The sequence below is a fragment of the Canis lupus genome, chromosome 4 (genome assembly GCF_011100685.1).
Source record: "Canis lupus familiaris isolate Mischka breed German Shepherd chromosome 4, alternate assembly UU_Cfam_GSD_1.0, whole genome shotgun sequence".
NCBI lineage: Eukaryota > Metazoa > Chordata > Mammalia > Carnivora > Canidae > Canis > Canis lupus.
The window spans coordinates 59,499,030-59,523,440 of NC_049225.1; the positions used below are offsets into that span (position 1 = coordinate 59,499,030).

The window sequence follows — 24,411 nt, forward strand, 5'->3', positions numbered from 1 at the left end:
GTCCCAATGCTGCCCTGTCCTTGCACCCCGACTCCAGAGTCCCTCCCAGCCACAAGGAGCACCTCTGCGTTCTGAGTTCCCTTAGCACACAAGCACGACTCTCTTACTGCCTGTCTTGTATTCTTATGGGTGTGTGTGACCTATTTCCCTCCTAAACTAAGAGTCCCTTGAAGGCAACGAACATGCCCCATTCACCCTCAAAGCCCACAGCATTCAGTCCCAGGCACAAGGTAATAAATACTCACTTGACTAAATCATTTCTAACCTGCATGTCCCAGCTGATATTCCCTCCTTTTAAGAACCCCATCCAATGGGATCCCTGGGTGGCTCAGCGGTTGAGTGCCTGCCTTCTGTCCAGGTCCTGGGACTCCAGGATCAAGTCCCACATCAGGCTCCCTGCATGGAGCCTGCTTCTCCCTCTACCTATGTCTCTGCCTCTTTCTCTCTCTCTCTCTCTCTCTCTCTGTCTCTCATGAATAAATAAATAAAATCTTTTTAAAAAAGATTAAAAAATAAGTTAAAAAAAAAAAAGAACTCCATGCTCCCCCCTTGCTCCACATGCATGCCAAGGAATGCCAAGGCCATTAAGGTGCTGGGTGCAGGGTAAAGGGGAGATTGAATCCCCGCCAGTCAGGGAGCCCCTCCAGTGATCCAGCTGCCACAGGCAGTGTGTCTACTTACATCCAGGTCCATCTCTGGGTATTTCCGGCCCTTGCTTTTGCCCAGACACTTGGTTTTTCCTCCTTCAAGCAGTTGGCACCAAAATCCTTTCTTTGGATCAAACCTGTGGAGGTGGGGAAAGCCTGTGGATGGGAGCTGGTCCAGCCCATCCGCTTCCAACCTGAAGGCAATGTTCACAGAGTGGCAGTGCCTAGACCATGAAACCCACTCTCCTAAGCATGCTCTGGAACCCACAGATAGATGGATGTGTGGGGCTGGGGTTTGCCCATGGGCTACACTAAACCCGCCTGCCCCCTTCTTCCTCGCCGAAGACAGCTCGCATGCTCTGAATCTCTTCTTGTTCTGGCTGGTCAGCCCAAGTCCCTTTAGCAACCCCACAACACGAACACGTGCCATCCTTCAGGATTTGGGGAAATCTTCCCTGAGCATTCTCCTACTCAGGGCCGAGCAACGTTTTTCACCCAAGAACCCAAAATGGGAAAAAAGTTTCGTGGTATTTTCTGGGTGCGTGTTTCAATAAATTATCTATTTTTCAAGAAATGCAGTGTCTGCAGTTGTACTTAAGCATGTCCATCACTGGGAAGTTTTGGCTTTGGGAGTAAATTTCAGAAGTGACAGAGCAAGACTGCCTTCAGGATTGGAAGTCAAAGGTTTTTTGTGGGAGGAGATGAGATCTGAAGCCGCCAAGGAGAGGGGAGGCACACTGGCATCAGAATTCCACCCCAGATCAGGAACCAGTAGGAGCTTCTTGGGCGTGAGGACAGCCAGAAAAACAGAATTCACATTTGGCAGGTGTGGGAGACAGGGATTTCTGAATGGGTCACAGGGTAGGCATAAAGGAGGAAGAAGATGATGGTGATGATGATGATGAAGATGATAATTTTTGAGCATCAGTACATGCCAGGCACTGAGCTAAGAGCTCCACACGCATGCCTCATTCAATACAGTCACCCTTGGGAGGTAGGAGTTATCTATCACCTTTATCCCCAATTTGCAGATGAGGAAGGTGAGGTCTGAAGGGGCTAAAACACTTGTCCAAGGTCACACAGTTAAAGAAGTAATGGGTCTGGGATCCTAACCAGGCATCTCTGATACCATAGCCCAACACCTTTAGCTGTTGCTCCTGTCTGCATCAAGGTAAAAGAAAGGACTGTTTCTCTTTTTCACCTTCAACTTCCAAGATAGTGAGAAGGGAACATTCTTGCTGCATGACTTTCTCAAGAAGGTAGCCAGGGAAGGTGACTCTTTTCCTCCCTCTTGAGACCCCCCTTCCCTATTCAGCTGCATGAGTCACCTGTCCATATAATATGGCACTAGGAGACACCACTCCCCGGCCCTGAGCTCTTGCAACACAGGTTGGCCTCTACTCATCTTGGAAGGGCATTCCCAGTGCGCTTGTACCAGGTTCTGAGTGAGTGGGATTATCAGTCATTGACAATATTTATAGTTTCCTTTTCCTGAAATTATATTTAGATCATAATCTAATGCTAAGAAACCCTTGTGGGAACTGGGGCAGCTTAATGTTAATCTAACTTACTTCCATAAAAGATTCTGAACATGTTCAGGACAGACTGAAAAGAAAACCCCAGAGGTGGAACTCACATATTTATCACCTCTTTTTTTCTTGAATTGATACCTTTGTTAATATGACTCAAACCATATTAATATTAGCTTTTCTGCTAAACAGCCATCAGGAACATACACACTTTCTAACACTCGCTAACTCTAATTTATCTGTGTCTCTCCCACCATCATTCAAGACTTTGGCTTTTTGGTCCAGGTGCTTGCTCAGAAAATCACCCTGTTGAAAAGCCAAGGCAATACTCACGCCAAGGTTTTGTGGTAGTCAATAGTGTTGGTCACCCCAAGGAACTTTTGCACTGTGTCCATCACTTTGGCAGGTTCTGTTCGCAGCAGTTTGCCATCCAGGACCAGAATCTGGAGAAAAGAGAAAAGGGAAAAGGATGATCTGTGTTCACTCCAGTGTTCACGCTAGTGGCGAAGAGGTTCCCAGTCTCCTGGTCAGCAGCCACGGTACAAATTGGGGACTCTTCACTCTACAGCCTCCGCCTCCTCTTCCACTTCTGAGCAGTCCCCACACCTCAGGCTTCCACAATCCAACTCCCTGCTCTCTGCCAGCTTCCCTCTCCTAGAGATGTAGCTATCACCCCAATCCTGCCTGCCCCTCACAATCCTACCATATCCCTCTCTGCCTCCCTCCAAGCCTCTGGCCCAACATCACTCTCCTACCTAAACCCTCCAAGGCTTTCCCTAAAATGCCTCATGTGATCTGGCCCTGCTTACCTCCTGGATCAGGCTCTCTCTAAGTCACCACACCCTTCCCAGGAAGGTAGCCTATCCTGGGACTTTCAGGGGCCCCTTAGGGACACAGAACCTGTTATGATGGGACAAGGGCTGAGGGGATTCTCATCCATCAGCCTTGGGATAAACACAAATGAAATTTTCAAAGACCCCAAAGGTCTAGCTGGCCAATGAGGGCATTTCTGGCCCCGTGGCTGACAAAAGAGATTTGTAGCTCTCTGCTAGCTGTCACAAGCCAGAGCTGTGAGTGCCCTCCCAAGGGTCCGGGACAGGTGGCTACCTGGTTGGCATGAAAGGCGCTGAGCCAGCGCTCGATGTGGGTGGCGTACCAGCCGGGGACCAGGCAGCGGTTCTGGAGGGCACGCAGCTTCAAGGACGCGTCGGGCCCAGCCGTGATCACCTCGTGAAAGGTGTACTTCAGGGCCACTGGGTCATCGTGTGCGCGCTGGTGCTACGGGGAAGGGACAGGACGGTCAGTACACCACATGGAAGGCACAAAGGTCTTGAGGCCGCAGCTGTGAAATGGCCAGAAGACCCAGGACTGGAGCCCTCAGTTCAAGACCCGGATCTGCCTCTCATCCTCTTTGACTTCAGAGAGTCACGGTCCCTGAGTGCTTGAGTTTTTCCATCTTTGCAAGATGGGAGTTGGATCGGATCAGAGTTTCCAAATGTGGGTCATCCACTCACTGCCTCTCCTATTTCTGCCACCCCCACAAGCCACCTGTGTTGCCAATGTCAACGTACTTTGATTTATATTGACTCATCTCTCTTATTCACATAAAACTTATTTCAAAATCAAACTCACTATCGCCTCCATAAACAGAAAACCAGAATCAGTTGTCACATAAAGAAGGTAACCATTCATAAATACAATAAAAATAAAACAATGTTCTCAAATGCCAGCCAGACATCAATGTCTGCTCTAGGTCCTGAGCTCACAGCTTGTACTCTTTTCGTTGAAAGTAGAGCTTAGCAACATTAGAAAGGACTTAAGAGCCTTTTACACTAAAGTGAGAATTTGTCCTTTATGGATTAACTCTTTGTGTCCCCTCCCCAAAATTCATATGCTGAAGCCCTAACCCATAATATGATGGTATTTGGAGGTGGGGCCTGGGAGATAATCAGAGGTAGCTGAGGTCATGATGGTGGGGCCACCATGATGAGGTCAGTGCCCTTACAAGAAGTGACACCAGAAGGCACCTGGGTGGCTCAGCGGTTGAGCGTCTGCCTTTGGCTCAGGGCATGATCCCGGGGTCCTGGGATCGAGTCCCACATGGGCTCCCTGCATGGAGCCTGCTTCTCCCTCTGCCTGTGCCTCTGCCTCTCTCTGTGTCTCTCTCATGAATAAATAAATAAAGTATTTAAAAAAAGAAGTGACACCAGAGAGAGCGGGTGCTCTCCCTCTCTCATGCTTGCATTCTCTCTCCCTTTCCCTCTCCCTCTCTACCTTGTGAGGACACAGTGAGAAGGCAACTGTTTAAAAGTCAGGAAGAGGGATCCCTGGGTGGCGCAGCGGTTTGGCGCCTGCCTTTGGCCCAGGGCGCGATCCTGGAGACCCAGATCGAATCCCACATCGGGCTCCCGGTGCATGGAGCCTGCTTCTCCCTCTGCCTGTTGTGTCTCTGCCTCTCTCTCTCTCTGTATGACTATCATAAATAGATAAAAAAATGTTTAAAAATAAAAAAAAATAAAAATAAAAAATAAAAGTCAGGAAGAGCCATGTCACCAGGAACCAAATCCGCTGGCACCCTGATCCTGTACTTCTAGCCTCCAGAACTGTAAGAAATAAACCTCTTGTTTAAGCCCCCAGTCCATACTGTTATGGCCGTCCAAACAGACTAAGACAGGACAAGAAAAGAGCCAGAAAGGGGCAAATGCCATGTTTGAAGCACCTACAATAATGCCACAGGCCCTTGGCATCCAGAGACCAGGAGCCTGCCCAGCAGGGGTCACTCTTGAGCCTCCACGCTCACACACAGCTCCGGGTGGGCAGTGAGAGAAGAGAGCAAGTAGGGTCTGTACCCGGCCCCCTGCCGGCACTGTGGACAGCAGTGAGGCTCCGGAGAAGAAGTGACAGGCTCAGAGGGTGGCAGGGAGGTGCTGAAAGTGGCCATACTGAGGAGGTCTTCCCCCTATACCCTGGCACTGGATCATAAAGCCAGGAAGATTGGCAGGCAGGGTAGGAAACCCCCAGAAGGCCTGAGCCTAGGATTTTCCATAAGCCTAGTAGAATGGCTCAGATGAAATTAAGTCAGGTCATTGAAGTTAAAGAAACTTCTAGTTCTTACATAGTCAAGTAGGAGTTAGGAGTCATACCCTCTCTAGCACAGACAAGAGTCAGGTAACTTCTTTATCTGATCAGGTGTTTGCATCCTCTACTATAAATGGGGAGTCCTATGCCTTATCCTTCTCTGAATCCCTACCCTCACCCCACCCAGAATCTAGCGAGGAGGCCAGTTAGTATGATCACTGTTCACCAAATCTCACTTTCATCAAGGTAGAACGAGCTTCCACCTCTTGTTGGTGTCAGAATCAGAGGCGGAACCCCCAGTGAAGCTGGCAGGGTAAGTAGGTAACTGTAGGCTGGGATGCAACGTGGATTTCCACCTGTCTCCTCCACTAGGCTAGAAGCACTGTGGAGGTAGGACTCTGGTCTTACCCACCACCCCATTCCAGAAGCCTAGCTTAGGGCTGATCCACAGTAGGTGCTTAGTAAACACCTGCTGAATGAACACATGAGTAACTGAGTTGTGTACAGAGCCCCATGCCCCTACCCAGGGCTCCGCCCCAGCCCCGGCTCACCTGGTACCAGGAATAGGCCCGGTCCGCTGGGTTGATGAGGATGGTCAGGACCTTGGCCTTGGGTAACAGAGCAGCTGCCCGCCGGGGCGCCACTTCCGAATCAAAGTAGTTGGCGCTTTTCTCAAAGTAAAAGTCGGAGGTGGTGTTGGAGGGGATAGGAAAGAACTCCATGTACCTGCAGGAAGCCCAGAGAGAAGAGCTCACAGGCAAGACTCATGAGAAGGGGGTCCGAGGAACGCATCATGAGAGGGTGAGGGTCGGTGGGGGTAGCATTTCAGAAAGCAAGCAGGGCGCATTAATCCCAAGGACCTGCTTCAGGCAGGGATTCTAGATGGATGACCACTTTTTCGAATCCAACGCTTTTCAGGGGGTACTTTGGAGTCAGGAGGATGTGAAGACTTATAGAAGTGATATGAGTTGTAAAAATATGGGATGGGGTCGGTGTGGAGTGTCTTTGAATCCTAAACCAGATGTTCCCAGTTAAAGTGATAGGGCCTCAACTCACTGCCTCTAGGGGGAGAACTGGGACACCTCTGACCCTAGGAAGAGCCAGCATGGACCTGAGGGGTGCCCTGTCTTGCCTCTAGAGTACAGGATTTCTTTCCTGATCTAGGATGGCGCTTTCAACACTGTCACTGTGGACCAGGAGACAGGGGTGGGGGGTGTGGGGGAATAGGGTGTGTGGGTGTGTCACTTTCGGCCAGCCACACTTCTCCACTGGCCTCATGTGGATCAGCCTGACGGTTTTCCAGATGAGCCTCCCATATCCCACCCAGAGTGACTTCCACACCAATCCTTTGGCTCATTTCGGAAAGCTAAATGAACACTCCAGAGCCTCCCAGGGGCACCTACTCATGCAAAATAGTGGTACAACTTCAGGGGTTCATGGAAGCCAAAGGCTGCTGGCCCACCTTAGGTAAGGGTGTAGGATCCCTACTATATCCTGGGAGACAGGGCTACTCTAGGGAGGTACCAGGAACCCCTTTATCGGAACCACCTTGGGGCTTCGGAGATTCCTCACCCCACCCTACACCTATCTACAAAATCAAAATCTCGGGAATGGAGCTGAGGAATTGTTCGCTCTCTCCTATGTCTGAATTTTCTTATTTATTATTCTTTAAAATCCCAGCTAATTAACATATGGTGTTACATTAGTTTCAGGTGTATTTCTGAATTTTCTTTATGAAATAGCATCTGTATGCCCACAGTCCATTGTTTGTGACACCTAAATTGAGAAAGCTCTAAAAACAGAAGCTTTCCCCCTCAAGTTTATAGCAAAGCCATTTGGCAGCAAAACTTGATGTATTAATCTTAGTGGAAGGATTCACAGACTTTTCTATAGACATATTAGCGCATGTACTTGCTAGTGGGGCACCTGCTAATGGGGTGCTACTGGAAGTGTTGCTAAATGTATAGTGTCCTAGCATACTACCTCCCTAAAATCTGAGAGATGGTGACTTCCAGTGATACACCTGGCTACACTGTTTTTAGACAAGAGATAGTAGACATATTAGAGATACAGACAGGTAGGCATCTAGGTAGGCAGATGATAGATAAATGAGAGAGAAAAAAGTATAGAAAAATACAAACAAACAGAAGAATGCCCATAATCTCTCTAATCTCTCTACCCAGGTAAACTACTGACATGAAAATAATAAAGAAGAGTAATACACGTATAGGCTAAAAAGAGGTGAATAGTAGAGAAAGATGCAAATTGAAATAAGTGGAGTGTAAAACTGTCCCCATGAAGCCGCCCCTCCATATCCTTGGGTGACAGGCTCTGGGGGGGAAGCTGCAATTTCCACCACCTCCTCTGGCAACTCCTCAAAGGCTAGTAAGCCGCCTCTGAAGGACTCACAAGAACACCTCCTGCTCCGTGGTCAGACAAAGTTCAGCCAGCTCTCAGGGTGAGAACACTTGGATCTTAGCCCCTGCTCTGTCCCCAACTCTGTCCCCAATTTTGGGCAAGTCCCTAGCCTCCTCTGGGACTCAGACTATTTTCCTGCAAGCAAGGGATGGGCTGGCTTTCACTTCCAGCAGTCTTTGACCCCAGGAGGTGATGAAAAAGGGCAAAGGGCTTCCTCATCAAATGTCCCGCCTGTGACAAGGCTCCAACATCATGACTCAAGGGTCACTGAGCTTTGTCCCTGTTTACAGGAACTTTAGCTGTGTGAGAGTAAGTGCCAGCTGCTTCCTGCTGTGTCCACAGAAGACCTTCTCCAGGGCAGACTCCATGACAGCCTTCCCATCCAGCTCTGGTCAGAAAGGGCCACTCACCAGTCGATGCCTTTGTGATAGTTGTGGCCATTAAAAAACTGGATCTCCTCAAAGGTCTCTGAGCTGGGGTAGTTGCTGCTGAGGTCCGGGTGCATGCCCAGGAACAGGTAGAGGGCCGTGGTGCCTGCAAGGATGGAAGGCAACTGATGGAAGGCAGATGGAAGGCCCAGCCCAGAACACAAAGATGGGAGTCTGAGATCCTGGGTTCTGTGTCCAGCTCTCCATGACTCACTGGGAGATCCTGGGAAAGTCCATTGCCTTCTCTGGGGCTTAGTTTCTTCATCTATATAACCAAAGAATTTTACGAAAGCCAGGACAGCAAATACGGGGCATGGGTGTGGGCACCTCCCACTCCTGGCTCCATTGTAGACATCACTAATCAATCATGGCATTTCTAAACACTACACAAGAAATTGGCCTCAGAATCCTTCCCAGCCCTGTACTCTAGAAGCCATGCCCAGTTCATTAGTATCATCTCATAATCTCAGAACTAGATGGTTTCCAGGTCTGGGCCTCTGTCCTCTGATATGTGGGAGGAGCTCAGGGAAAAGGTTGCCCCAGACCCTGCAGTCTGTGGATGTGAAATTCGTGAAGAGCTAAGAGATTTGGCTCAATTGCCTTCTCTTCTGGGCATCCTTCCCTTACCTACACTTTCTGCCTTACTCGACAGTATAGAACCTACCCCCTCCTTTAGAGAATTGATTCCTTTCCTGTGTGTGAGTCTATGGTTTGTATGGCATAATGAGATGTCTTGGAAGAGAAGGAGACTATAGAGTTTAGTTTCCTTAAGAGTATAAGGTTTGGGGGTCAGAGAGATAAGGGTTCAAGACTCAGATCTGTCATTTTCTAACTGAATGTGTCAGGGGAGGTCACTTAACTTCTCTGAGCCTCAAGTTTTCTATCTGTAAAATGGGATTACGCAGTCATGCTTTACAGCGTGTCTAGACAGCAAATACTTAGCAACCATATCACCACTCCTCCCTCTTGCACCTCTGGCAGACATGACTAATTGATTACAGTCCTCTTTGCACTGAACCAGTTTTGCCTGGCACTGCTCAAATGTGCAGAACAGCTGATCTGGGCTTCTTTGCCTAGACTCAGAGACTCCCAAGAAGAGAACTCCCTAAGGTTGTGGTTCAGGACAGACAGGGATATTCTACACCCACCTCCACCCCCTCCCCATTTCCATACTGATAGGCAGTTCATGTTCATCCCAACTTCACTCTCACTTCCTGGGGAAAAGGGGGTAGATTGTTGGGGAGTAGAACCAGGGCAAGGTGGTCCCCAAAATTCTATGGCTGAGACAGCAGGCAGTGGGGGATGCTGGCCAAGAGCAAAGAGACTTGCCTGTTTTCTGGGGGCCAATGATGAGGAGCTTTGGGAAGCGGTCACATGTCTTCTCCTTGGACCAGATGTCTTTGTGGCGTTTGTCCTCACAGGGGTCCTAAAACAATAGTGGAAGGAATGTTGGGGGAACGGGCAAACCCAATGAATGGATTCTCATTGCACATGGATACATGGTTCTTACAGTGCTACCAGGTGGAATAACTACATGTGTCCTTGACATATCCCCACCTCAGGACACTGAGCTGCCAGCAAGCAGGGACCACTTCTGGTTAGTCCCAGAAAAATACTCAGTCCAGTGCTTAGCACATAACAGAAGCTCATGGGCCCTTGTTGAGTTTAACTGGATAAGCTGGTGTCTGGACCAGGGGTCAGCACACTTTTTCTGTATAGTTCAGTCAATCTTTTGGTAAGTGCTTAGTAACTACTTGAGGCTGGGGTACTATCGGGTCTCTGTTACAACTACTCAATTCTGTTGTTGCAGCATGAAGGCAGCCATAAACAGTACATACAAGAATGAGTGTGGATGGGTTTCAATAAAACTTTATTGACAGAAACCGATTACAGGCCAGATTTGGCCCATGAGCCATGGTTTATGGACTCCTGGTCTGAAGCATGAGACTGTTTCAATTCCAGCTTTGCTTCAGTTTCCAGATTTTGACAGCCTCCAGGGGAGACTTCTTCAAGAACTGCCTGCCAAAACCCTCCCATCAGCCCCCTTTCCATGGTACAGAGCCTACTAGTGTGAGAAGGGACAAAAAGGATGATCTAAGAGTCTAACCGGGCCATACAGTTGCTTTCACCTGCACTTGATCTATACTATGTTCACATATAGTTCTGTAGTCCTTTTTCAGGTATGTGTGAGTGTGCATGCATGTGGGTCTGTGTGGGAAGTGTATACATACCTGTGTGTATGAGAACAAGTGAGTGTGCCCATGCTGGTGAGCAAGTGCGCACCTGAGTTTACGCTCAAGAGAGAGCACGAGGGGGTAAGGCCCGAGCCCATATCTAGCATGTGTGCCTGCGAGTGGTGGGCATTCCATCTCTGCAACAAGACACCCGGCCCACCACCCCACCCACCCACCTGCCAGAGCGGGTCTTTCTCCTCGGAGAAGATCTGGAAGTACTTCTGGGCCAGCTGCACTGGGGGCAGCGTCTGCAGCCGGAGGTTGGTCCAGGAGTGCAGGAAGCGCACCAGGTGCTTGAAGGTATACAGGCCCAGGCGGTCATTCCCATAGTTAGACAGGTGTGTCATGAAGATGCTGATCTGCTCCAGGGGAGGGGAGGTGGGGGGACAGGGCTGGTCAGCATCTGGAGGTCACAGCCCCACCCCACTTTTGACTCTTCTAGTCTTGCTGCAGCTTACAGAGTCACTCTATGACCAGTCCAAGGTTCACTAGGGCCGTTAACAAACTCGCTGTGTGACCTTGGCCAAGGCACAGCCTGGTGAACCCAGGGGCTGACGGACCACCGACTATCACAACCCTGAAATAGGAAGCTGACCTACTGTGCAGTCATTTTGTTGTTCTTTTGTATTTTTTGGTGGGGTGTTCATGGAAGACAGGAGTACTCAGTTATCACATAAAGCTGAATAACATTACCACTTGGTATCTACTTAATACTATTAAAGCATGAATCATTATTTCCATTTCACAAATAAGGAAAGAGAGAGCCAGAAAGCTCAAATGAATAGTTTAAAAAATATATATTATATATATACACATATATATATAGTTTACAGATTGATGATTCACCGTGTATATGAGTATATAACAACCATATATTTATACACATACACAAAGACTGGAAAGAGAACACAGACAAAAATGCTCACACTATTGCATTGAAGTATGAGATTCTGAAAGGAAAAAGAAAAGACAACTCAGATTCTTTTCCCAAGGTCACGCAGCAGAGCAGGGCCACAGCCAGGGGTGCAGAGTGGGTTTCCTGACTCCCAGCCCTCATACCTGCTGCCACCCCTTCTCCCCGGGCCCAGGAAAGCCAGCCTCGGCCACAGACAGCTGTCCAGCACCAGCCCCTCACCACCAGCCAAGGGCTATGGAGCACTCACAGGATTGAGGAGCACGGTGAGGAAGAGCTCGCCCCCATTGATGATCTTGTCCAGCTCACTGGAGCCACCAGGGTACTCATTGTAGAAGATGGTGTGTGTGAAGAGGCCACATGTCTGCCGCGGGAGGACCTGGGGATGGGGCAGGAGAGAGCTGTGGCATCTCCAGCCATGGGTGGAGGTAGAAGACCCTTCCTCAGGAGAAGGGCCAGGGTACCTCCTCAGAAAGGCAGCCTCTTGTGTGACTACACAGCCCCCACTCTTGGGGGTCTTCTCCCCCATAGACCTCCTGCAGCCTGTGACATCCCCTCAAGTGAGCTCACGGCCCTTGCCAGTTTACATACTTCAACACTATTCTCTGTAACAAAGTGAGCAGGCCCAAAAGTCACAGAGATAGGCAAGCGAGAATGTTTGCCCAGTGAGGGTCCCTGACCTTCTGCAAAGCAGTCCTCCCAGTCACACTTGCAACCCCCTCACAGCGTTAGAACCTGCCTGGGAACGCTCCCAGTCACACACTGGTTTAACTGTTGATTCTCTGTCTCCTCTCATAAAACTGCCCTCCGAGAGAGCAGGGAACTTGCTTGTCTGGTCACCACACCTCATCCCCAGAGAAAATATGAATGCCTGATATTGAGGAGGCCAGTGGAAGGAGGGATGCATGGATGGATGGATGGACAGACACGTGGATAGATGGACAGATGAGAGCATAAATCTGGCCTTCCCACACATATCCCATCTGGACTGTCGACAGTTCATCCTTCTGGTGGCTTAGGCCAACCCTGGCGTCATCCTGACTCATCTCTCTCCCCCACACCCCACCTCCACCTCACCACAGATCCACCTCACCAGCAGATCCTGTTGGTCCAACCTTCTAAATAAGTCCAGAATCTGATCACATCCCAACATTACACCCTCATGGAGCCACCACTCTCTCATCTGGAAGACTGAAGTGGCCTCCCAACTGGTCTCCCTGCTTCCCACTTTGTCCCCTCCAGCCATACTGACCTCCTAGTTGGTCCTCAACACACAGGCTACCTCAGAGCCTTTGCACTTGTTTTCTCTGCCTTCAATACTTTTCTTCACATAGCAGCGTGGTTCATTCCTAAGAAGGCCCTGCCTAATCACCTTATCTATCTACCATCTATCTATTTATTTTTAAAGATTTTATTTATTCATGAGAGACACAGAGAGAGGCAGAGACATAGGCAGAGGGAAAAGCAGGCTCCCTGCAGAGCCCGATGCGGAACTCAATCCCAGGACCCCGGGATCACAACCTGAGCCAAAGGCAGACGCTCAATCACTGAGCCACCCAGGTGCCCTCTAATCACTTTATTTAAAATAGCTTCTGCTCTCCTCTGGCACTCCCTACCTCCCTTCCCTGCTTGACTCTTCTCCATGGCCCCATCATCACACCATCTGACCATGCGTTACATATGCCACACTTTTATGAGCACACTGTCTGCCTCTTGCCACTAGAATGTCAGGTCTACAAGGGCAGGGACTTCTGTTGGTTCTGTACACTTCTGTATCCCCACTGCTTAGAAAAGGGTCAGACACACAGTAGAAGCTCATTAAAAATGTTTAAACAAGCAAATGAACGAGACAGAGGCCTGTTCCCAGAGGCCCTTTTAAAAAGGATCAGCCCCTGATCCCCCATCATGAAAGCTAAAAAGGAGCTCATGAAAGGGCCAGACCAGCAGCCCACCTTCCCTGGAATGGGGAGAGCCTGGATGCCGGACAGGGGCAGCAGAGCCTGGCCTGAAACCCCTAACCCATCCACCAAAACCGTGCTTCCCCAGACAGCGTGCGCACCTGTGCCTCTCGGGGGCCCACTCACCATGATGCCGTTGTGGATAAAGCCACGGCGGTAGCGGGCTGGCTTCAGGTGGGGGTACTCCTCTGTGCTGGTCACGCGGATGCTCCACACCTGCTTCCAGGCCTCGTACAGCTGTACATGCACAGGGTACACCCCCGAATGGTGGGGCGCCACCGCATAGCCCATGTCTGTGGGGATGCCGTGCTCCTGGGGAGAGGAAGCCAGGGTTGGGTGAGTATGCGGGTCCTCCCCCACTGGCTCTTGTTTCCACTTTGTAGAATGGGAGAGAAATCAGAGGCTAGACTGCCCTGGTGCTACAGATGAAAGCTGAGGCGAGGGGAGGGAAAGGAGCCCCCCGATCGGAGGGAGGGCCTGACCTGACCGAGCTGGGGGGCTCTTGGCCCTCAGCACCGCCTGTGGCCATGCCCTCCAGCACCCAGTCGTGAGGGGCCAGGACAGGGGCTTTCCCTGCCTTTCTTGGCCTCTGATTGGCTGGTGGGCCCAGGCTGAGCCCGTACTCGGGCCTCCTTCCCTCTTCTCTGAGTACCAGCTGCAGCTTTCCTGAGCCCCCCACTCCGGCCCGGGCCGGGAGACAGAGCCTGGCTGGACCTCCTCCCAGCAGGCGTGGTCTTCCCTGAGCTTCAATTTCTTATCTAAAAGTGAGAATATCAACAACCACCTCTTGGGGTCTCTGCGAGGCTTCAGAGAGACAGTGGCAATAGAGATGTCAACAAAATGCTGTCAGACGGAACTGCAAAAGCAGCGAGAGGCCAGCAGTCCGGAACCCCCAGCCCAGCCCCTGGCCCACCCAGCTCTGCCCTGTAGAGAATCTTACTCACGACAGCGAACTTCTTGTTCAGGGCCATCTGCTCGGCCAACACCGACTGGTTGTGGAAAAGGTGGGGCTGCATGTGGCTCCACATGTGGGGGAACCACCAGAACTCCTTCACATACGACAGCAGCAGATCATCCCCGGCGTCCTCAGCATCAGTACCTGCAACCAGAGCACCACAGGCAGCTCAGCCCAGCCCACCCGCCGGGAGGCTCTCCAGCCTGAGCTGGCGCCCGGGGACCAGAGCACTGGGGCACAGCCCACTCATGGGCTGCTAGGGAGGGGTACCTGAACTACAGCATGGGAGCAGCGTCTGGTCCAGGGCCCTGCGTTCTGGTCTAGAGTATGGCCTTCACTCAACGGGTGACTTTGGCCAAGTCGCTCTCTTCTCTGGGCCCTGGGGACCCATGCATGCCATCCATGGTTCAAAGACAACAATCCCAGAGGTTTCTCCCAACTCTCACATGCCTTCTCTAATACTATTCCTGCTTTCCTATTGGGCCATTTGCCATTTGTCTTTTACTTCACAATCTGAGCAGCTCTTTGTGTATATATATATGGGATGTCTGATCCTGTCTCATACTGTGACTAACACTACCTCTGATAGGCTGAGGGCCGAGAATGTGAAAAATGTATACAGATGACCCAGTATTGGTCCTATTTGGCTTTGGTGCCATGTTGTACCCTTTCTCCCCACAACTGCAGAGTATTAGGGTTTTTCCCAGAACTCAAGAGAGGCTTTCCACACTGTGACCCAAACAGAAGGCAGCTACAGGGAACATTTCCTATAGATGACGACTCAGGGGTCTTTCCCTCTTGCTCCGTCCAGAAGGGCAGCATGTGAGGAACTTGGGAGGGAAAACAGGAGGGAAGGCAATGAACCAGGCAACCTACACCCTCAACATTGACCCTTAAGGCTTGAAAGTGAAATGGCAACGGCCATCTCTGGGGCAGGAACAATTATAGGGCATTCTCTGATTCTATGCTACATATTTCTGCAATGCTCTTCAAATCCAATCAATTACTTTTTAAAGCAGACGTAGGACAAATAATTTTAAAAGACAGTGGAGAGGGGGCGACAAAAGGATGCCCCCAAAAGACAGCACAGTCCAGGGCACCTGAGTGGCTCAGATGGTTAAGTGTCTGCTGTCTCCCAGGGTACTGGGATCGAGTTCTGCATCGGGATCCCAGCTCCATGGGGAGCCTGCTTCTCCCTCTCCCTCTGCCTGCTACTCCCCCTGCTTGTGCACTCTCCCTCTGTCAAATATATAAATGGAATCTTTTAGAAAAATACAAGTAAATAAAAAACAAAACAAAACAAAAAACCCCAAAAGACAGTACTGGCTGAAGGACAGGGAGGGATGAGTGAGGGCTGTTGTTGCATTACTGCTGCCCTGAAATGCCCTCTGCCTGGGGCCGTGACTGCTCTGTGGGCTCTGGATCAGGGACAGGCCACCTGGGTCAATGTGGCCCTAATGTGGGTCCATCAGCCCACCTGCTGCCCCTGTGGCACAGCACTCCAAGGATCCAGCTGCTGAGGGCCCCTGGAAGTTGCTCGTGGGGTCAGAGCCAGGCCCACTTACCTGTGTGGAAGAATTTCCCTGAGTAGCCCAGGTTGAAGGTAAAGTTTGGGATGTGTGTGCGTAGTTCATTCTGCGTATCAAACAGGGCCTAGGAGAGGCAGAGGAGGAGGAAGTGGGTGAGGCGGAAGCCAGGAGCTCCCTGTTCTTCCCACTGAAGGCCCAGAAAGATCCTATTGTTGCAGGACCACCTGCAAGGTTTGTTGGGCCCCACAAAAAATAAAAATGTGGGCTCTGGCTCCAAAACTATTTAAATGTCAAGAAGCCCATGGCAGAGCACTAATCTCGTGCAGGCCCCTTCTGAGTGCAGGGTCCCACATCCAGGAAGCCAGCCCTGGGCTGCCACCTGCACCAGGTCCCTGGCCAGAGAAGACCTGGCTCCAGCCGGCTCTGCTATGCACCCTCCGGAAAGCTTTGTGACTGCCTGAGGCCTCAGTTTCCCCAAGTATGAAATGCAGATGGTAATTTCTCTCCGGGTACTTGAACAAGACCCTGCGTGTCAAACTGCCCGACATTTTGGTAAGTAATGTGAAATGGTGGCATGGCTGGGTGCGTGGTCACGGCCACTGTGAGCCTTGTATCTAAGTCTGGCAAACATGGAGGGTCTCTCCCAGTGAGTACAAGGCTGATGTCCCAGGATCATGATTTTTCCAGAGACGTACTGTGAACCCAGCCACGCAATGTCCCCGTGCATGGCACAGGCCATGCTGGGCAAGCCAAAGAAGGGATGTGGACGCTTGTAGAACAAACACACACTTGTACTCTGGAGTCAGGACTCCAAAAGTTCCCACCCTGCACACAATGCACAAGGCTGCCAAGAAACCTGCAAGAAGAGCCAGCGTCAGACTCTAAGTCTGCAAATAGAAAGTCCTGGCCTTCCTGGGGCCACCATCAGCATCTTACCAAGGCCATGCACTACCTAACAGACAGGCATGCTCTAGCTGTGTGGCCTTGGGCATGTTACATCACCTCTCTGAGCCTTAGTGCCTTCCTCTGTAAAATGGGACTTGCAATGGTGCTCACCTCATGGGGCTGCTGAGGATCAGCCAAGGCAATACAGAGAGGGCTAAGCATAGAGCTTGGATTTGCCAGCCCTGAAAAAGCACCTGCTGCCCCTATGGCCTAAACTGCAGTGCAAGACAGTACTGTACAAGTTAAGGAGGTGACATTCATGTCCCTGAAAGAAAGGCTTAGTTGCAGCCTGTGCTTGGGATTAAGGGACAGGGGAGAGAGAAAAATCTCTTCCCTTTCAGACCCACAAGGATGTTTAAGGTGAATGGGACCCTGGCTGAAGGAGCACCTGGCAGTCTACCCTGAGCCGAGCATACGGAAGAGGGTGTCGCTGTTAGTATTCTTCTACAGAGATAGCTCCAAACTGCTCTCATCCCTCTCACTGTAAAAGCGAGGAAAAGAAGAACTAAGCAGGGCAACCTCAGGCCCCAAGAGGGACACAGTGAGCCTGGTAGCCTGGTTTCCTTGTGGGATCAACCCTGAACCAGTATCAAGGACTCGCTGGACAGGCAGCAAACACTGAGGTTACAGCAGGAGAGAATGGGAAGCACACCCATTAGTAGAAGTAGAAAACAGAGCAATTTGCTTTGTTAGACGTGGGCTATGGCATCGCATGAAGCATCAGGAACTGGAGAGCCTCCACAAGGAACAGTCTTAACACTCAACAGGACGGCCCTCGGCCCTCAAGGAAGCGAAATCTCAAGTAGCAAACACAACGTGTAAAGCAGATCAAAGCGACACTCCCCTGTCCCACAAGATGGGAGGTGGGAGGACTCAAAGCCTGGCCCCGGGGTGGGGTGGGGAGGAACAGCCTGAAAGCTTCCCATCTGCCCCTCTTGTCAGTTCACCACTGAGGTTCAGACATGGGAAGGGATGTGGCCAAGAGTTCCAGTTAATTAAGGGTCAAATTGATCTTGACTCTCCAGACAGCGCCTGCTCCCCAACACCACCTGCCACACTCTTCTCCTCTGGAGGTGCGTTCACTCCTGCCCCAGGCAGGAGGACTAACGCTCCCATGGCCTTCCTCCTGGGCTCTGGGGCGAACCCCAACAGTGACTTCAGGAGGACATGGGACACAGTACCCACAACCAGATTCACTTGGGAGGAAAGCCCTCCTCTTAGAAGTCTCTTTTGCAATCCTAACATCAAAGAGGAGTCGGTGTTAATATGTCCTAACGCTTGCTAATCTCCTAAGGGAGGACAGGGTCAACAGGCAGCAGTATCTCTACAGAATTTAATCCCTTGGTTTTGTTTTCCTTGGATCTACTGTGGTCCTTGCCCTCTATTTGTGGCAACCAGTACTGATTTCCCCCCCACACACCCCCTCCCGCATACGCTAGTTATGTCTTTTTCTTTGCAAAGAACTTTGCAGTAAAATAAGAGACTAGATGAAAACTGCATTTTAAAGCCGACTTAATGGTCTTAATTTGTAGGCTTCTCTTTAGTAGTGCTGCATGCGTGTAAAATTTCGTGGTCTGCAAAATGCTTTTACATGCAGTTTAGTTTGGTAAACACTTTTTTAAATAAACACATGCACTCCACTATTTATATAGACCTCAGTGAAAATATGTCCGTGTATGATTCAAGCTCTAATTCTTGTTTCAAAAGTTCTGTGGGAGCTCTGGAACTGACATAAACATTTTCAAGAGTGAAAAATCACCTCTGGATTAAAAGGCAGATAAGCAACCCTGCATAGCTTCAGTGACCGGGTCTCTCCCTCTGCGTGTACATTTCTGAGCTTCACCTGGCAGATGCAAAATTCTTCTATATTCAGTACTTCTATGTAATGTCTAGTGACACTTTTGTCTAGTCAAACAGTTACTAAAACTGCCTGGCCGAGGAAATGGGATGGGGGTGCTCACAGCACTGGGGAGAGGCAGACAGGGAAGCCACGATGGGGCATCCCCAGGGTCGAAGGCTGTCAGGCACCCCCCACCCCAACCTGTCTGGCACCCCCTCCCCTGGCCATACCTTCACATCCTCCACCTTCATGCGCGTGCCCTCCTTGCCCACAAAGATGTCATCGATGTCCACCAGGATGTAGCGGTCCAAAGGCAGCGAGAGGCGCTTGCCCGTCAGGAAGGCCACAGCGTCGACAAAGACCAGCTTGTGCAGCCAGAAGTTGAGGTTGTTGCCAAAGAGCACACGCTGGATGCCGTCGTGCAGGCCCAGGTCCTGGACCACCGTGGCGTGCAGCGCGGCGTGCAGCCCGGCGTCCGCGCCCAGGTGCGGGATGGACTCGGAGGAGCGCGTCTTGGCCAGCAGCACCGGCTCGTAGGTGGAGTGGTTCGACTGGAACACCGTCCAGTCCTCGCCGGGCAGCACGCCCTTCTCCACCTCGCTGGGCCGCGTCACGTAGAGCAGCGGGGACTTGGGGTTGATGCTGCAGTCTTTCAGGCCCAGGTTGGAGTGCAGGAACAGGGGGAAACCTTTGAGCTGCGCGCTCAGCAGGCTGTTCTCGTTGGCCTGCAGCCAGGGTGGGGAGAAGGGAGCAGAGCTGTCAGATCCAGAAGCCCTGAGGGACCGCAGACCCTCAGGTGGGGACCGCTAACAGTCATGTCAACAGTACTCTCTAACGCTCACGGAAGCCTTATCGCGTCCCGGGCCCCGTGCTAACCCTAACCGCGCTGGTGCAAACCCAGCTCCGCCCGGCACAATAATACATTAGCACCATGTGCTGATCAAAGCCAGAAGCCCAGGTCACCCACCTGGCATGCAGGGGTGCTATTAATACTCACAGTGACCCCACAGCGGAGGTGTCACTGTCATTCCCATCTTACAGATGAGGAAACTAAGGCCCAGAGAGGCTATGTAACTTGCCCAAAATCACACAGAGAAAAGTCTAGCGGTTGTGAGTCCAGACTCCACCGCCAGAATGCCTGGCCTTGGGCAAGTTTTGCAACCTCTCAGTCCCTCCGTTTTGTCTGCTGTAAAATGTACCTCATGGGATGGTAGACGATGATGAGAGTTCATCCGGGCAAAGTGCTCAGGACGGGGCCAGAGGCAGAACCAATTGCTCTTTTGGTCCCCATACCAGTCTCAGGAGGCAATTCCTGTGTTATCCCACTTCATGGGGGAGGAAACTTAGGCTGTCCTCGGTCGGGCAGGGTCAGGAAGAGCCATGCCCCTGGAGATGATCTGCCCCTGGAGCCCATACACCTGGCCACCAGGCTCCCCTGCTGGGCTTTCCCAACCGGCTCTTACCACACCATCCTTTCCTCAGGAGAAATCTTAGGTGGGTGCCAATGCAGAAGACAGCAAAGAGGAGGTGTCTGCTGGGAGTGCAGGACCAAAGCCACTCTGGCCCACAGTGTCCCCAACCCTCCAAATGCACCTAGCACCTAGCCCAGCTCGCTGTACCTCCCTTCTCTTCCCAGGGCCTGGTGCTACCCAGCTCCCTGGGATCTACAGGCAGTACCCATGGCACTCCCCCCTTGTCGTCTTCCCTAGGCTCATAGCTCCTGCTCCTTCATACCATCCCTCCCCCTCCCAGCCACCTGCTGCTGAATATAGCACAATTTGTTTTTGTCCCTGTGTCAGCTCCATTCTATTTTCTTGGCCTGACAAACTCCTGTTCATCCTTCAAAACCCAAAGCAAAAACACTCTTCTTTGCACTGACCTCCCTGGAACCAGGTTAGAGCCTCATCTGCAGCACTTATCACCTTGGCCACTGCATTATCTTCTGTTCAGAGTCTCTCTCTCACCAGTCTGCCCTCTTGAGGGCAGGAGTTGTATCATTTCCACCTTTGGATCCCCGGTGCCCTAAACAGGCTTGATACCCAGTGGGAGCAAACACATGTTTGATGAGCTAACTGGGTTTGTTTTTTCTTTTGACAGGTGGGGGGGGGGTGTGGACAGAGGGAGAGAAGAGAGAGGTGAGAGGCTCCATCTCACAACCCTGAGATCATGACCTGAGTTAGAAATCAGGGTTGAATGCTTAACAGATTGAGCCATGAGTTAGCTGGAGTTTTAGAAAGAATAAAAAGGAACAGTTCCCTAGTACCTGGCACCTGACAGATATTCAATACGGGTTTCATTTGTTCATTCCACAGCTATTTACTGTGCCAGGTACTATGTTAAGTGCCAGGGATATAGTAAGGCAATATAGATGTGACTCCTGCCCCCATAACCTTAAAATTAAGCAGAGAAGAGAGGCAGCAATCAAAATCACAGAAATAAATATAAAACTTCAATATGACAGGATGCCTGCATGGCTCAGTGGTTGAGTGTCTGCCCTTGGCTGGGGTCGTGATCCCAGAGTCCTAGGATCAAGGTCCGCATTGGGTTCCCCGCAGGGAGCCTGCTTCTCCCTCTGTCTATGGCTCTGCCTCTTCCTCTGTGTCTCTCATGAATAAATAAGATCTTAAAAAAACAAAACTTCAATGTGGTACATGCTACACAGAGCAAGTTCATAGATCCTGAAGAGTCAATAACTGGCCATAGTCAGCTGGCTCAAAGACTTCCTGGAGAAGGGACTTTTGAACTAAGATTTAAAGAATAAGTATCAACTAGGGAAAAGTAGGAGTCCCATTCAAAAAACAGCAAGTCCAAAGGCTCTGAGGAAGGAGGGGGCTCAAGGAATAGCAAGAGGCCAGCGGAGTGACCAAGAAGGAGAGGAGGAGATGAGCCAGAAAGGTCAGGCAGGGCCAGACCTGGGACCCTGGAGGACTGGAGTGGCAGCGGGAAGCCATCAAAAACTCTATCAAAGGGTTTCAAACAGAGGGATGACAGCTTCCAATTTGCATTTTAAAAAGATCCATCTGGCTTCCGTGTGGAGAATGACTGGGGTGGGGCAAAGCAAAGGGGACCAAAGGAGGGCACCAAAGGAGTCTGGAGAGAAAGGTAGGAGAATTATACCAGGCCATCCAGGAGAGCCGGCCAGGTGAGCACTGCCCAAGGATATTCAGCTGAGGGCCGAGCCACATGCCCCAAGTGGAGCTGCCTCTGCCTAGATGGTGTCTTTTGCTAATATCCACCACGCAGGAGTGCTTGTTTCAAATTCCCACAAAGGCTCTGCAGGGCTCTGGCTTTGTAAAACGCCAGAAAGAACGTGCATTCAATCCTCCACACACCAGTACTTGCCCATGCCCCACCCTCTCCTGAGCCTGAGTGTTAAGACCCAATGCAGAGCGCCAGCCCAAGAGGTCACTCCGCCCGGCCCCAGGGTCCATTGGATCCCAAAACCAGCGCTTGGGCTACGAAGCCAGCACTTGGGCTATGTGGGGGCAGAGCCAGTGGGGTCCGGTGACATTTCAGGCCCTGTCCATCACCTGCTGTGGCCGGGGAGGCCACACTGGACTGTAGGCACTAGGGGATCCTATTTCAAAGCCCCGTTCCTGAGCTGACTGCCAGGTGCTGGCGGTTCAGCCAGCTGCCCAGTGGGGAGACATGAAGGAAGGGAGAAAGCCAAGTTGCTAATCACCCACCCCAGTCGGCAATGGAAGGAGCCAGTTGGGGAAGGGAATGGAGAGTATGCCTCAGCATCCCAGGGACCAACCCCTACAGTGGGCCTCAGCCCACCAGAAAGGAACCCCTCTTGCTCCTCAGCACCAAGGACTCACTCCGGAGACACCAAATCTCCCAATAGATTCATGCAGGCAGAGGGGCCCTGGAGTCAGGAGGTTGGGACAATTGCAGGAACCAGGGTGATCAAGGAAGATCTGCCCCCCACCCCAAGGACCTCATAGGGGTGCATGTTAGTCAGAGCCCCAAGACAGACAAAAGTGACCACCGGCTGTGTTTGCTGAACATGGGATGACAAAGCAAGACACTTCCATTCATTGGGTGGCTCAGGGTACCACCCACTGCATCTTCGACATGGCCCAGTGAGGGAGGTGCTATGATAGGGCCCACTTTACAGATGGGTTGAATATCCTGCCCCAGTCGGAAAGATTTGAACCGGAGTCTGGACTTTTCAGCCCCTGCTCTTACACTGACCTGGGAATCCAGCACCGGTGGGAATTGGAAAGTGTGGGTCTCCAGGCTTCTGGAGTCCACAAACCCTCTGGGTTTGACAAGCCCAATGCACAGCACAGACGTGGGCATTGTGGAAAGAGCCAAAAGATGGAGCTTAACCACCAGATGGCTCTGTTTGAGCAGAAAGTCACAGGCCTTTGCTCAAGACCAAGGAGGGGTCTGGTCTTAAGCAATATGGTTGGAAGAGCATGAAGACTGGAATTTCCACTAACCTCACAGTAAGACTGTGAGCCTGTCCCTGCTCCCTAGGGCCTCATGTTCACCTTCTGTAGAGTGAAGAATTGGGGCTAGATGGGATCCAAGCTCTGGTGTACCAACTGTGCCCAGTGACCACAGCCCACTGTCTGGTCTCCAAAGACTACGGAAGCTCTGGGTGCTGATGTAAATTCTACTCCATAAGCCACATTTGAGGCCCTGGACTCATCACAAAGTGGTTACAACTAAAGCCTCTGCAGCCAGACTGCCCAGGTTCAAATCCTGGATCTGTGCTTACTAGAGGATGAGGGGAGGCACACTTCCTCATCCCTCTTTGCCTCAGTTTCTTTTTCTCTTAAAGCAGAATGATATCCACCAGCCTCAGAGGATGGAGGGTGAGTGTTAGGTGAGTTCATTCTTCACACAAAGCACAAGGACAGTGCATGGTGCTGGGTGAGCACTCAATAAATGTCAGCCATTGTGATGTTCTTCAAGCCTGGGGCTCTGAATCAAACTTAATGAAGTTCATGGCAGGGAATGGAAGAGTCCAGGAGAAAAGAAAAAACAGACAATAAAGGCAGTCTGAGGTTATGCTACTGAAAAGCCATAAACCAGGCCAGCATTTCCCAGAGGATGCTCTGTGAAATAAAGGGCTTTGTGATCAAACCAGCTGGGGAACAAATCTCACCAGGTTGCTCTACTGCAGGACTTCTAAGGGCCTTCAATTTCTTGGCCCATAAAATCTTCTTTTGGTGGGAGAGCATCCTGCTGCATTAATGCATGAAAGAACACATGGTGGGAACCCTTCGCCTGGACCAGGCTCCTCCCTACACCAAGCACAGGGCCCCGTGCACAGGGGTGCCCACAAATGTCTGGGGACACATGGGCACCCGTCAGCGGACACGGGCCACTTCTGACCCACCCCTGCTCCTCTCCCAGCTCATGCCAACCAAGAACCTGCTTTAGGATCTGTTCACTTACTGTTACTTCTGCCTGGAAAGCCCTTTGCACAGAGAGCCATGGGGCTCCTCATCGCACATCATTCCAGTCACTTTGTCAAAGACATCCTTCTTGGCTAGCAAAAACAGTGTCAACTGCCCATACCCATCACTCCCTATGCCCTTTCCCAACTTTATTCCTTCTTGTACTTATCACCACTTGCCACATGGTATGTTTACTTGTTCACACTGTCTGTCACCCACTCCACCCCACTGCACTGAAATGTCAGCTCCGTGACAGGAGTGACTCTGCACTCTCTGATTACCATTCTGTCTCTGGTACCTAGCAAAGGACTTGGAACACAATAAGCACACAGTAAATATTTGCTGAATGAAGAAACAAATGTCTCCAGGCACCTACCTAGAGTCCCTACCACCCATCTTGAAGATGAGAGTCCTCTGGTCAGAGCCTCTAGATTCCCCGATCCAGCTGTTCCAACCTTCTCCTCCCCACGGACAGCTTCTCCATGACACTTTCAGCAAAGACTCTGATCCCAGCAGTCATTAT

The 24,411-nt window shown here is 51.0% G+C and overlaps 1 protein-coding gene across 3 annotated transcripts in view; it reads right to left on the bottom strand.

The window, feature by feature from the left end:
• NDST1 (N-deacetylase and N-sulfotransferase 1) overlaps nucleotides 1-24,411 on the bottom strand; it is a 58,139-nt gene that overhangs the window by 3,230 nt on the left and 30,498 nt on the right. For all 3 annotated transcript variants that reach the window (XM_038535035.1, XM_038535036.1, XM_038535038.1), the window contains exons 3-14: nucleotides 18,705-19,199; nucleotides 15,726-15,813; nucleotides 14,150-14,304; nucleotides 13,332-13,517; nucleotides 11,498-11,626; nucleotides 10,511-10,693; nucleotides 9,430-9,526; nucleotides 8,083-8,206; nucleotides 5,806-5,980; nucleotides 3,284-3,454; nucleotides 2,510-2,619; nucleotides 682-784 (exon numbers count right to left, since the gene is read on the bottom strand). In XM_038535035.1, the coding sequence (XP_038390963.1) occupies nucleotides 682-784; nucleotides 2,510-2,619; nucleotides 3,284-3,454; nucleotides 5,806-5,980; nucleotides 8,083-8,206; nucleotides 9,430-9,526; nucleotides 10,511-10,693; nucleotides 11,498-11,626; nucleotides 13,332-13,517; nucleotides 14,150-14,304; nucleotides 15,726-15,813; nucleotides 18,705-19,199 (2,016 nt within the window). The remainder of the gene's footprint in view (nucleotides 1-681; nucleotides 785-2,509; nucleotides 2,620-3,283; nucleotides 3,455-5,805; nucleotides 5,981-8,082; nucleotides 8,207-9,429; nucleotides 9,527-10,510; nucleotides 10,694-11,497; nucleotides 11,627-13,331; nucleotides 13,518-14,149; nucleotides 14,305-15,725; nucleotides 15,814-18,704; nucleotides 19,200-24,411) is intronic.